This window comes from Hyla sarda, unplaced genomic scaffold (assembly GCF_029499605.1).
Source record: "Hyla sarda isolate aHylSar1 unplaced genomic scaffold, aHylSar1.hap1 scaffold_709, whole genome shotgun sequence".
NCBI classification, from domain to species: Eukaryota; Metazoa; Chordata; class Amphibia; order Anura; family Hylidae; genus Hyla; species Hyla sarda.
Genome location: NW_026610728.1, coordinates 58,757 through 74,254, shown reverse-complemented (window position 1 = coordinate 74,254; position 15,498 = coordinate 58,757). Strand labels below are relative to the sequence as shown.

At 51.6% G+C, this 15,498-nt stretch overlaps 1 protein-coding gene across 1 annotated transcript in view; it reads right to left on the bottom strand.

Annotated features, from left to right (window-relative positions):
• The window catches only part of LOC130344231 (calsequestrin-2-like), a 69,962-nt gene that overhangs the window by 37,096 nt on the left and 17,368 nt on the right, over positions 1–15,498 (bottom strand). The window contains exons 3-5 of the mRNA XM_056554401.1: positions 11,400–11,500; positions 5,366–5,477; positions 2,256–2,329 (exon numbers count right to left, since the gene is read on the bottom strand). Coding sequence (XP_056410376.1) covers positions 2,256–2,329; positions 5,366–5,477; positions 11,400–11,500 — 287 coding nt within the window. The remainder of the gene's footprint in view (positions 1–2,255; positions 2,330–5,365; positions 5,478–11,399; positions 11,501–15,498) is intronic.

The window sequence follows — 15,498 nt, the reverse complement described above, 5'->3', positions numbered from 1 at the left end:
TCCATATACACTTATCCAGAGGTGACCCTGAAGACCCCCATAACCTCCCCGTGTCCTCCATATACACTTATCCAGAGGTGACCCTGAAGACCCCCATAACCTCCCCGTGTCCTCTATATACACTTATCCAGAGACGACCCAGAAAAGACCCCCATAACCTCCCCGTGTCCTCCATATACACTTATCCAGAGGTGACCCTGAAGACCCCATAACCTCCTCATGTCCTCCATATACACTTATCCAGAGGTGACCCTGAAGACCCCATAACCTCCTCGTGTCCTCCATATACACTAATTCAGAGGTGACCCTGAAGACCCCCATAACCTCCCCATGTCCTCCATATACACTTATCCAGAGGTGACCCTGAAGATCCCCATAACCTCCCCGTGTCCTCTATATACACTTATCTAGAGATGACCCTGAAGACCCCCATAACCTCCCCGTGTCCTCTATATACACTTATCTAGAGACGACCCTGAAAACCCCCATAACCTCCTCGTGTCCTCCATACACACTTATGAGACGACCCTGAAGACCCCCATAACCTCCCCGTGTCCTCTATATACACTTATCTAGAGACGACCCTGAAGACCCCCATAACCTCCCCGTGTCCTCCATATACACTTATCTAGAGACGACCCTGAAGACCCCCATAACCTCCCCATGTCCTCCATATACACTTGTCATGAGACGACCCTGAAGAACCCCATAACTTCCCTGTGTCCTCCATATACACTTATCTAGAGGTGACCCTGAAGACCCCCATAACCTCCCCGTGTCCTCTATATACACTTATCTAGAGAGGACCCTGAAGACCCCCATAACCTCCCCGTGTCCTCCATATACACTTATCCAGAGACGACCCTGAAGACCCCCATAACCTCCCCGTGTCCTCTATATACACTTATCTAGAGAGGACCCTGAAGACCCCCATAACCTCCCCGTGTCCTCCATATACACTTATCCAGAGGTGACCCTGAAGACCCCCATAACCTCCCCGTGTCCTCTATATACACTTATCCAGAGACGACCCTGAAGACCCCCATAACCTCCCCGTGTCCTCCATATACACTTATCCAGAGGTGACCCTGAAGACCCCATAACCTCCTCGTGTCCTCCATATACACTTATCCAGAGGTGACCTTGAAGACCCCATAACCTCCTCGTGTCCTCCATATACACTAATTCAGAGGTGACCCTGAAGACCCCCATAACCTCCCAGTGTCCTCCATATACACTAATTCAGAGGTGACCCTGAAGACCCCCATAACCTCCCAGTGTCCTCCATATACACTTATCCAGAGGTGACCCTGAAGACCCCATAACCTCCTCGTGTCCTCCATATACACTTATCCAGAGGTGACCCTGAAGACCCCATAACCTCCTCGTGTCCTCCATATACACTTATCCAGAGGTGACCCAGAAGACCCCCATAACCTCCCCGTGTCCTCCATATACACTTATCCAGAGGTGACCCTGAAGACCCCATAACCTCCTCGTGTCCTCCATATACACTTATCCAGAGGTGACCTTGAAGACCCCATAACCTCCTCGTGTCCTCCATATACACTTATCCAGAGGTGACCCTGAAGACCCCATAACCTCCTCGTGTCCTCCATATACACTTATCCAGAGGTGACCTTGAAGACCCCATAACCTCCTCGTGTCCTCCATATACACTAATTCAGAGGTGACCCTGAAGACCCCCATAACCTCCCAGTGTCCTCCATATACACTAATTCAGAGGTGACCCTGAAGACCCCCATAACCTCCCAGTGTCCTCCATATACACTTATCCAGAGGTGACCCTGAAGACCCCATAACCTCCTCGTGTCCTCCATATACACTTATCCAGAGGTGACCCTGAAGACCCCATAACCTCCTCGTGTCCTCCATATACACTAATTCAGAGGTGACCCTGAAGACCCCATAACCTCCCCGTGTCCTCCATATACACTAATTCAGAGGTGACCCTTAAGAACCCCATAACCTCCCCGTGTCCTCCATATACACTTATTCAGAGGTGACCCTGAAGACCCCCATAGCCTCCCCATGTCCTCCATATACACTTATCCAGAGGTGACCCTGAAGACCCCCATAACCTCCCCGTGTCCTCCATATACACTTATGCAGAGATGACCCTGAAGACCCCCATAACCTCCCCGTGTCATCCATATACACTTATCCAGAGGTGACCCAGAAGACCCCCATAACCTCCTCACTTCCCCCCATGACCGACCCCAGAAACTTCTTACCGACTTGTCGAAGGTTGCAAAGAATCTAATGTATGGATGGAAATTCTCCGCAGCCTCCTCGAAGGCCTTGTAATCTGCAGAGGTCAAAATGGAGACATCACAAAAGTGTGGGGGCAAATAATAACCCCTCAATCACTGGCCTCTCCCCTCACTCACTGGCCTCTCCCCTCACTCACTGGCCTCTCCCCTCACTCACTGGCCTCTCCCCTCACTCACTGGCCTCTCTCCTCTCACTCACTGGCCTCTCCCCTCACTCACTGACCTCTCCCCTCACTCACTGGCCTCTCCCCTCACTCACTGGCCTCTCTCCTCTCACTCACTGGCCTCTCCCCTCACTCACTGGCCTCTCCCCTCACTCACTGGCCTCTCCCCTCACTCACTGGCCTCTCCCCTCACTCACTGGCCTCTCCCCTCACTCACTGGCCTCTCCCCTCACTCACTGGTCTCTCCCCTCACTCACTGGTCTCTCCCCTCACTCACTGGCCTCTCCCCTCACTCACTGGCCTCTCCCCTCACTCACTGGCCTCTCCCCTCACTCATTGGCCTCTCTCCTCACTCACTGGCCTCTCCCCTCACTCACTGGTATCTCCTCTCACTCACTGCCTCTCCCCTCACTCACTGGTCTCTCCTCTCACTCACTGGCCTCTCCCCTCACTCACTGGTCTCTCCCCTCACTCACTGGCCTCTCCTCTCACTCACTGGCCTCTCCCCTCACTCACTGGCCTCTCCTCTCACTCACTGCCTCTCCCCTCACTCACTTACTGGCCTCTCCCCTCACTCACTGGCCTCTCCATTTAACTCACTGGCCTCTCCCCTCACTCACTGGTCTCTCCCCTCACTCACTGGTCTCTCCCCTCACTCACTGGTCTCTCCCCTCACTCACTGGTCTCTCCCCTCACTCACTGGTCTCCCCCCTCACTCACTGCCTCTCCCCTCACTCACTGGCCTCTCTCCTCACTCACTGGCCTCTCTCCTCTCACTTACTGGCCTCTCTCCTCTCACTTACTGGCCTCTCTCCTCTCACTTACTGGCTTCTCTCCTCTCTTACTGGCCTCTCTCCTCTCACTCACTTACTGGCCTCTCTCCTCTCACTTACTGGCCTCTCTCCTCATTCACTGGCCTCTCTCCTCATTCACTGGCCTCTCTCGTCACTTACTGGCCTCTCTCCTCTCACTTACTGGTCTCTCTCCTCACTTACTGGCCTCTCTCCTCTCACTTACTGGCCTCTCTCCTCACTCACTGGCCTCTCTCCTCACTCACTGGCCTCTCTCACTCACTTACCAGCCTCTCTCCTCACTTACCAGCCTCTCTCCTCTCACTTACTGGTCTCTCTCCTCATTCACTGGCCTCTCTCCTCACTCACTGGCCTCTCTCCTCACTTACTGGCCTCTCTCCTCACTCATTGGCCTCTCTCCTCACTCACTGGTCTCTCCTCTCACTCACTGGTCTCTCCCCTCACTCACTGGCCTCTCCCCTCACTCACTGGTCTCTCCCCTCACTCACTGGTCTCTCCCCTCACTCACTGGTCTCTCCCCTCACTCACTGGTCTCTCCCCTCACTCACTGGTCTCTCCATTTAACTCACTGGCCTCTCCCCTCACTCACTGGCCTCTCCCCTCACTCACTGGTCTCTCCTCTCTCTCACTGCCTCTCCCCTCACTCACTTACTGGCCTCTCCCCTCACTCGTTGGCCTCTCCCCTCACTCATTGGCCTCTCCCCTCACTCATTGGCCTCTCCCCTCACTCACTGGTCTCTCCCCTCACTCACTGGCCTCTCTCCTCACTCACTGGCCTCTCTCCTCACTCACTGGTCTCTCCCCTCACTCACTGGTCTCTCCCCTCACTCACTGGTCTCTCCCCTCACTCACTGGTCTCTCCCCTCACTCACTGGTCTCCCCCCTCACTCACTGGTCTCTCCCCTCACTCACTGGCCTCTCTCCTCTCACTTACTGGTCTCTCTCCTCACTCACTGGCCTCTCTCCTCTCCCTTACTGGTCTCTCTCCTCTCATTCACTTGTCTCTATCCTCACTCACTGGCCTCTCCCCTCACTCACTGGCCTCTCCCCTCACTCACTGGCCTCTCCCCTTACTCACTGGCCTCTCCCCTCACTCACTCACTGGTCTCTCCCCTCACTCACTGGCCTCTCCCCTCACTCACTGGCCTCTCCTCTCACTCACTGCCTCTCCCCTCACTCCCTTACTGGCCTCTCCCCTCACTCACTGGCCTCTCCATTTAACTCACTGGCCTCTCCCCTCACTCACTGGTCTCTCCCCTCACTCACTGGCCTCTCCCCTCACTTACTGGTCTCTCCTCTCTTTCACTGCCTCTCCCCTCACTCACTTACTGGCCTCTCCCCTCACTCATTGGCCTCTCCCCTCACTCATTGGCCTCTCCCCTCACTCACTGGTCTCTCCCCTCACTCACTGGCCTCTCTCCTCACTCACTGGCCTCTCTCCTCACTCACTGGTCTCTCCCCTCACTCACTGGTCTCTCCCCTCACTCACTGGTCTCCCCCCTCACTCACTGGTCTCTCCCCTCACTCACTGGTCTCTCCCCTCACTCACTGGTCTCTCCCCTCACTCACTGGCCTCTCTGCTCTCACTTACTGGTCTCTCTCCTCACTCACTGGCCTCTCTCCTCTCACTTACTGGCCTCTCTCCTCACTCACTTACTAGCCTCTATCCTCACTCACTGGCCTCTCTCCTCTCCCTTACTGGTCTCTCTCCTCTCATTCACTGGCCTCTCTCCTCACTCACTGGCCTCTCTCCTCACTTACTGGCCTCTCTCCTCACTCACTGGCCTCTCTCCTCTCACTCACTTACTGGCCTCTCTCCTCTCACTCACTCACTGGCCTCTCTCCTCACTTACTGGCCTCTCTCTCCTCTCATTCACTGGCCTCTCTCCTCTCACTCACTTACTGGCCTCTCTCCTCTCACTCACTTACTGGCCTCTCTCCTCATTCACTGGCCTCTCCTCATTCACTGGCCTCTCTCCTCTCACTTACTGGCCTCTCTCCTCATTCACTGGCCTCTCTCTTCTCACTTACTGGCCTCTCTCCTCATTCACTGGCCTCTCTCCCCTCACTTACTGGCCTCTCTCCTCACACTCACGTTCTGAGTTTTCATCCTTGAAGAAGCCGATGACTCTGGTCTCTTCCTCCAGCCGATCCAGTGCCCTCAGCTCTGCTTTATCATTGATGATCTCCACAGGGTCCTCAATCAACTGGGTGTAGAAAGAGTGCAAGTATAGTGAACACCTTCATATCATGGTGAACACCTTCATATCATAGTTAACACCTTCAGATACTAGTGAACACCTTCATATCATGGTGAACACCTTCATATAATAGTGAACACCTTCATTTCATGGTGAACACCTTCAGATAATAGTGAACACCTTCATATCATGGTGAACACCTTCATATCATGGTGAACACCTTCAGATAATAGTGAACACCTTCATATCACGGTGAACACCTTCATATCACGGTGAACACCTTCATATCATGGTGAACACCTTCATATCATAGTGAACACCTTCACATTATAGTGAACACCTTCATATCATAGTGAACACCTTCACATCATAGTGAACACCTTCATATCATGGTGAACACCTTCAGATAATAGTGAACACCTTCATATCATGGTGAACACCTTCACATCATAGTGAACACCTTCACATCATAGTGAACACCTTCACATCATAGTGAACACCTTCATATCATGGTGAACACCTTCATATCACGGTGAACACCTTCAGATAATAGTGAACACCTTCATATCACGGTGAACACCTTCAGATAATAGTGAACACCTTCATATCATGGTTAACACCTTCATATCATAGTGAACACCTTCACATCATAGTGAACACCTTCACATCATAGTGAACACCTTCATATCATAGTGAACACCTTCATATCATGGTTAACACCTTCATATCATGGTTAACACCTTCATATCATGGTGAACACCTTCACATCATAGTGAACACCTTCATATCATGGTTAACACCTTCATATCATGGTTAACACCTTCATATCATAGTGAACACATTCATATCATAGTGAACAGCTTCATATCATGGTTAACACCTTCATATCATGGTTAACACCTTCATATCATGGTTAACACCTTCATATCATGGTTAACACCTTCATATCATGGTGAACACATTCATATCATAGTGAACAGCTTCATATCATGGTTAACACCTTCATATCATGGTGAACACCTTCATATCATGGTGAACACCTTGAGATAATAGTGAACACCTTCATATCATGGTGAACACCTTCAGATAATAGTGAACACCTTCATATCATGGTTAACACCTTCATATCATGATGAACACCTTCATATCATGGTTAACACCTTCATATCATAGTGAACACCTTCACATCATAGTGAACACCTTCACATCATAGTGAACACCTTCACATCATAGTGAACACCTTCATATCATGGTTAACACCTTCATATCACGGTGAACACCTTCATATCACGGTGAACACCTTCACATCATAGTGAACACCTTCATATCATGGTTAACACCTTCATATCATAGTGAACACCTTCATATCATAGTGAACAGCTTCATATCATGGTGAACACCTTCATATCATAGTGAACACCTTCACATCATAGTGAACACCTTCACATCATGGTGAACAACTTCAGATAATAGTGAACACCTTCATATCATGGTGAACACCTTCATATCACGGTGAACACCTTCATATCACGGTGAACACCTTCAGATAATAGTGAACACCTTCATATCATGGTGAACACCTTCATATCATAGTGAACACCTTCACATCATAGTGAACACCTTCATATCATGGTGAACAACTTCAGATAATAGTGAACACCTTCATATCATGGTGAACACCTTCATATCATGGTGAACACCTTCAGATAATAGTGAACACCTTCATATCATGGTTAACACCTTCATATCATGGTGAACACCTTCACATCATAGTGAACACTTTCACATCATAGTGAACACCTTCACATCATAGTGAACACCTTCACATCATAGTGAACACCTTCATATCATAGTGAACACCTTCATATCATGGTTAACACCTTCATATCATGGTTAACACCTTCATATCATGGTTAACACCTTCATATCATGGTGAACAACTTCAGATAATAGTGAACACCTTCATATCATGGTGAACACCTTCATATCATGGTGAACACCTTCATATCATGGTGAACACCTTCAGATAATAGTGAACACCTTCATATCATGGTTAACACCTTCATATCATGGTGAACACCTTCATATCATGGTTAACACCTTCATATCATAGTGAACACCTTCAGATAATAGTGAACACCTTCATATCATAGTGAACACTGTTACGCCGAGCGCTCTGGGTCCCTGCTCCTCCCCGGAGCGCTCGCGGCGTCTCTCTCTGCAGCGCCCCGGTCAGACCCGCTTACCGGGAGCGCTGCACTGACACTGCCGGCGGGGATGCGATTCGCATAGCGGGACGCGCCCGCTCGCGAATCGCATCCCAAGTGACTAACCCCTCCCCGTCCCCGGCTGTCATGTTCTGGCGCGCGCGGCTCCGCTCTCTAGGGCGCGCGCGCGCCAGCTCTCTGAGATTTAAAGGGCCAGTGCACCAATGATTGGTGCCTGGTCCAATCAGCCTAATCAGCTTCCACCTGCTCCCTGTCTATATAACCTCACTTCCCCTGCACTCCCTTGCCGGATCTTGTTGCCTTGTGCCAGTGAAATAGTTTAGTGTTGTCCAAAGCCTGTGTTCCAGATCTCCTGCTATCCTCTTTGACTACGAACCTTGCCGCCTGCCCCGACCTTCTGCTACGTCTGACCTTGCCTCTGCCTAGTCCTTCTGTCCCACGCCTTCTCAGCAGTCAGAGAGGTTGAGCCGTTGCCGGTGGATACGACCTGGTTGCTACTGTCTCTGCAAGACCATCCTGCTTTGCGGCGGGCTCTGGTGAATACCAGTAGCAACTTAGAACCGGTCCACCGACACGGTCCACGCCAATCCCTCGCTGACACAGTGGATCCACATCCAGCCTGCCGAATCGTGACAGTAGATCCGGCCATGGATCCCGCTGAGGTGCCGCTGCCAAGTCTCGCTGACCTATCCACGGTGGTCGCTCAGCAATCGCGGCAAATTGCCCAACAAGGACAGCAGCTGTCGCAGTTGACCGCCACATTACAGCAACTTCTGCCACTGCTACAGCAGCAACCATCTCCTCCGCCAGCTCCTGCACCTCCTCCGCAGCGACTGGCCGCTCCTAGCCTCCGCTTGTCCCTGCCGGACAAGTTTGATGGGGACTCTAGACTCTGCCGTGGCTTTCTGTCTCAATGTTCCCTAAATATGGAGATGTTGTTGGACCAATTTCCCACAGAACGGTCTAAGGTGGCGTTCGTAGTGAGTCTTCTGTCTGGAAAGGCCTTGTCTTGGGCCACACCGCTCTGGGACCGCAATGATCCTGCCACAGCCACAGTCCAGTCCTTCTTCGCTGAAGTCCGTAGTGTCTTCGAGGAACCAGCCCGAGCTTCTTCTGCCGAGACTGCCCTGCTGAACCTGGTCCAGGGTAATTCTTCAGTAGGTGAGTACGCCATCCAATTTCGTACTCTCGCTTCCGAATTATCTTGGAATAACGAGGCTCTCTGCGCGACCTTTAAAAAAGGCCTATCCAGTAACATCAAGGATGTTCTGGCCACACGAGAGATTCCTGCCAACCTGCAAGAACTTATCCATTTGGCCACCCGCATTGACATTCGTTTTTCTGAGAGACACCAGGAGCTCCGCCAGGAAAAAGACCTTGATCTCTGGGCACCTCTCCCACAGTATCCTTTGCAATCTACCCCTGTGCCTCCCGCCGAGGAGGCTATGCAAGTGGATCGGTCTCGCCTGACCCAGGAAGAGAGGACTCGCCGTAGGGAAAAAAATCTTTGTCTGTACTGCGCTAGTACCGAACATTTCTTGGTGGATTGCCCTATTCGTCCTCCACGTCTGGGAAACCCACGCACGCACCCAGCTCACGTGGGAGTGGCGTCTCTTGGTACAAAGTCTGCTTCTCCACGTCTCACTGTGCCCGTGCGGATTTCTCCTTCTGCCAACTCCTCCTTCTCAGCCATGGCCTTCTTGGACTCTGGTGCCTCTGGAAATTTTATTCTGGACTCTTTGGTGAATGAGTTCTGCATCCCGGTGACCCGTCTCGTCAAGCCGCTCTACATTTCTTCGGTCAACGGAGTGAAGTTGGACTGTACTGTGCGTTACCGCACAGAACCCCTCTTAATGTGCATTGGACCCCATCACGAAAGGATTGAATTTTTCGTCCTTCCCAACTGCACCTCTGAAGTCCTCCTCGGTCTGCCATGGCTCCAGCATCATTCTCCCACCCTTGACTGGACCACCGGGGAGATCAAGAATTGGGGTTCTGCTTGCCGCAAGAGATGCCTCACGTTTCCTCCCAGTCCCGTCAGGCAAGCCTCAGTGCCTCCTCCTACACCTGGTCTCCCCAAGGCCTATCAGGACTGTGCCGTGCCTCCTCATAGTCCCCGTCCTGGTAACACTCTGCCCCGTGACAAGCTTCACCCTCTGCCCCCCCTCCCCATTCCCACTTCTTCTGAACTACCTGCCGCTGGTATGGCTACCCAGGACTTCTTTTTCTGAAAGAGACTCAAGAGGCGTCCCCTATGTTCTCGTCTCTTTTTAAGGGACAAGGAGACAAAAGATGGGGGGGGCTAAGGGGGGGGGGGGTACTGTTACGCCGAGCGCTCCGGGTCCCTGCTCCTCCCCGGAGCGCTCGCGGCGTTTCTCTCTGCAGCGCCCAGGTCAGACCCGCTGACCGGGAGCGCTGCACTGACACTGCCGGCGGGGATGCGATTCGCATAGCGGGACGCGCCCGCTCGCGAATCGCATCCCAAGTCACTTACCCGTCCCGGTCCCCGGCTGTCATGTTCTGGCGCGCGCGGCTCCGCTCTCTAGGGCGCGCGCGCGCCAGCTCTCTTAGATTTAAAGGGCCAGTTCACCAATGATTGGTGCCTGGCCCAATCAGTTTAATTAGCCTCCACCTGCTCCCTGGCTATATTATCTCACTTCCCCTGCACTCCCTTGCCGGATCTTGTTGCCTTGTGCCAGTGAAATAGTTTAGTGTTGTCCAAAGCCTGTGTTTCCAGATCTCCTGCTATCCATATTGACTACGAACCTTGCCGCCTGCCCAGACCTTCTGCTATGTCTGACCTTGCCTCTGCCTAGTCCTTCTGTCCCACGCCATCTTAGCAGTCAGAGAGGTTGAGCCATTGCCGGTGGATACGACCTGGTTGCTACCGCCGCTGCAAGACCATCCCGCTTTGCGGCGGGCTCTGGTGAATACCAGTAGCAAATTAGAACCGGTCCACAGACACGGTCCACGCCAATCCCTCTCTGACACAGAGGATCCACCTCCAGCCTGCCGAATCGTGACAAACACCTTCATATCATGGTGAACACCTTCATATCATAGTGAACACCTTCATATCATGGTGAACACCTTCATATCATAGTGAACACCTTCATATCATGGTGAACACCTTCATATCATAGTGAACACCTTCATATCATGGTGAACACCTTCATATCATGGTGAACACCTTCATATCATGGTGAACAGCTTCATATCATGGTGAACACCTTCATATCATAGTGAACACCTTCATATCATGGTGAACACCTTCATATCATAGTGAACACCTTCATATCATGGTGAACACCTTCATATCATAGTGAACACCTTCATATCATGGTGAACACCTTCATATCATGGTGAACACCTTCATATCATGGTGAACACCTTCATATCATGGTGAACACCTTCATATCATAGTGAACACCTTCATATCATGGTGAACACCTTCATATCATAGTGAATAACCTTCATATCATGGTGAACACCATCATATCATAGTGAACACCTTCATATCTTGGTGAACACCTTCATATAATAGTGAACACCTTCAGATAATAGTGAACACCTTCAGATAATAGTGAACATCTTCACATCATAGTGAACACCTTCAGATAATAGTGAACACCTTCAGATAATAGTGAACACCTTCATATACGGTAATATTGAGGGGGGAGGAGTGGACTAACATACTCACATCCAAGAGAAAGTCCACCAGTACGTCAGCCGACAGCTCCCCATCAAACTCTATAATGTTGTCCTCTTTGAAGGCATAAAGGCTTTCTTCCTCAGTGCACCCTGAAAATACACCATGAGGATACACGATCACCATCACACTGAGGATAAACGATCACCATCACACTGAGGATACACGACCCCCATCACACTGAGGATACACGATCCCCATCACACTGAGGATACACGATCACCATCACACTGAGGATACACGATCACCATCACACTGAGGATAAACGATCACCATCACACTGAGGATACACGATCACCATCACACTGAGGATACACGATCACCATCACACTGAGGATACACGATCACCATCACACTGAGGATACACGATCCCCATCACACTGAGGATACACGACCCCCATCACACTGAGGATACACGATCCCCATCACACTGAGGGTACACGATCCCCATCACACTGAGGATACACGATCCCCATCACACTGAGGGTACACGATCCCCATCACACTGAGGATACACGATCCCCATCACACTGAGGATACACGATCCCCATCACACTGAGGATACACGATCCCCATCCACTGAGGATACACGCTCCCCATCACACTGAGGATACACGATCCCCATCACACTGAGGATCCACGATCCCCATCACACTGAGGATACACGATCACCATCACACTGAGGATACACGATCCCCATCACACTGAGGATACACGATCCCCATCACACTGAGGATACACGATCCCCATCACACTGAGGATACACGATCCCCATCACACTGAGGATACACGATCCCCATCACACTGAGGATACACGATCCCCATCACACTGAGGATACACGATCTCCATCACACTGAGGATACACGATCACCATCACACTGAGGATACACGATCCCCATCACACTGAGGTTACACGATCCCCATCACACTGAGGTTACACGATCACCATCACACTGAGGGTACACGATCACTATCACACTGAGGATACCCGATCCCCATCACACTGAGGATACCCGATCCCCATCACACTGAGGATACCCGATCCCCATCACACTGAGGATACCCGATCCCCATCACACTGAGGATACCCGATCCCCATCACACTGAGAATACCCGATCCCCATCACACCGAGGATACACGATCCCCATCACACCGAGGATACACGATCCCCATCACACCGAGGATACACGATCCCCATCACAGTGAGGATACACGATCCCCATCACACTGAGGATACACGATCCCCATCACACTGAGGATACACGATCCCCATCACACTGAGGATACACGATCCCCATCACACTGAGGATACACGATCCCCATCACACTGAGGATACACGATCCCCTTCACACTGAGGATACACGATCCCCATCACACTGAGGATACCCGATCCCCATCACACTGAGGATACCCGATCCCCATCACACTGAGGATACCCGATCCCCATTACACTGAGGGTACACGATCCCCATCACACTGAGGATACACGATCCCCATCACACTGAGGATACACGATCCCCATCACACTGAGGGTACCCGATCCCCATCACACTGAGGGTACCCGATCCCCATCACACTGAGGATACACGATCCCCATCACACTGAGGATACCCGATCCCCATCACACTGAGGGTACACGATCCCCATCACACTGAGGATACACGATCCCCATCACACTGAGGATACCCGATCCCCATCACACTGAGGATACACGATCCCCATCACACTGAGGATACACGAACCCCTTCACACTGAGGATACACGATCCCCATCACACTGAGGATACACGATCCCCATCACACTGAGGATACACGATCCCCCTCACACTGAGGATACACGATCCCCATCACACTGAGGATACACGATCCCCATCACACTGAGGATACACGATCCCCATCACACTGAGGATACACGATCCCCATCACACTGAGGATACACGATCCCCATCACACTGAGGATACACGATCCCCATCACACTGAGGATACACGATCCCCATCACACTGAGGGTACACGATCCCCATCACACTGAGGGTACACGATCCCCTTCACACTGAGGATACACGATCACCATCACACTGAGGATACACGATCCCCATCACACTGAGGATACACGATCCCCATCACACTGAGGATCCACGATCCCCATCACACTGAGGATACCCGATCCCCATCACACTGAGGATACCCGATCCCCATCACACTGAGGATACACGATCCCCATCACACTGAGGATACACGATCCCCATCACACTGAGGATACACAATCCCCATCACACTGAGGATACCCGATCCCCATCACACTGAGGATACACGATCCCCATCACACTGAGGATACACGATCCCCATCACACTGAGGGTACACGATCACCATCACACTGAGGATACACGATCCCCATCACACTGAGGATACACGATCCCCATCACACTGAGGATACACGATCCCCATCACACTGAGGATACACGATCCCCATCACACTGAGGATACACGATCCCCATCACACTGAGGGTACACGATCACCATCACACTGAGGATACACGATCCCCATCACACTGAGGATACACGATCCCCATCACACTGAGGATACACGATCACCATCACACTGAGGATACACGATCCCCATCACACTGAGGGTACACGATCCCCATCACACTGAGGATACACGATCCCCATCACACTGAGGGTACACGATCCCCATCACACTGAGGATACACGATCCCCATCACACTGAGGATACACGATCCCCATCACACTGAGGATACACGATCCCCATCCACTGAGGATACACGCTCCCCATCACACTGAGGATACACGATCCCCATCACACTGAGGATCCACGATCCCCATCACACTGAGGATACACGATCACCATCACACTGAGGATACACGATCCCCATCACACTGAGGATACACGATCCCCATCACACTGAGGATACACGATCCCCATCACACTGAGGATACACGATCCCCATCACACTGAGGATACACGATCCCCATCACACTGAGGATACACGATCCCCATCACACTGAGGATACACGATCTCCATCACACTGAGGATACACGATCACCATCACACTGAGGATACACGATCCCCATCACACTGAGGTTACACGATCCCCATCACACTGAGGTTACACGATCACCATCACACTGAGGGTACACGATCACTATCACACTGAGGATACCCGATCCCCATCACACTGAGGATACCCGATCCCCATCACACTGAGGATACCCGATCCCCATCACACTGAGGATACCCGATCCCCATCACACTGAGGATACCCGATCCCCATCACACTGAGAATACCCGATCCCCATCACACCGAGGATACACGATCCCCATCACACCGAGGATACACGATCCCCATCACACCGAGGATACACGATCCCCATCACAGTGAGGATACACGATCCCCATCACACTGAGGATACACGATCCCCATCACACTGAGGATACACGATCCCCATCACACTGAGGATACACGATCCCCATCACACTGAGGATACACGATCCCCATCACACTGAGGATACACGATCCCCTTCACACTGAGGATACACGATCCCCATCACACTGAGGATACCCGATCCCCATCACACTGAGGATACCCGATCCCCATCACACTGAGGATACCCGATCCCCATTACACTGAGGGTACACGATCCCCATCACACTGAGGATACACGATCCCCATCACACTGAGGATACACGATCCCCATCACACTGAGGGTACCCGATCCCCATCACACTGAGGGTACCCGATCCCCATCACACTGAGGATACACGATCCCCATCACACTGAGGATACCCGATCCCCATCACACTGAGGGTACACGATCCCCATCACACTGAGGATACACGATCCCCATCACACTGAGGATACCCGATCCCCATCACACTGAGGATACACGATCCCCATCACACTGAGGATACACGAACCCCTTCACACTGAGGATACACGATCCCCATCACACTGAGGATACACGATCCCCATCACACTGAGGATACACGATCCCCCTCACACTGAGGATACACGATCCCCATCACACTGAGGATACACGATCCCCATCACACTGAGGATACAC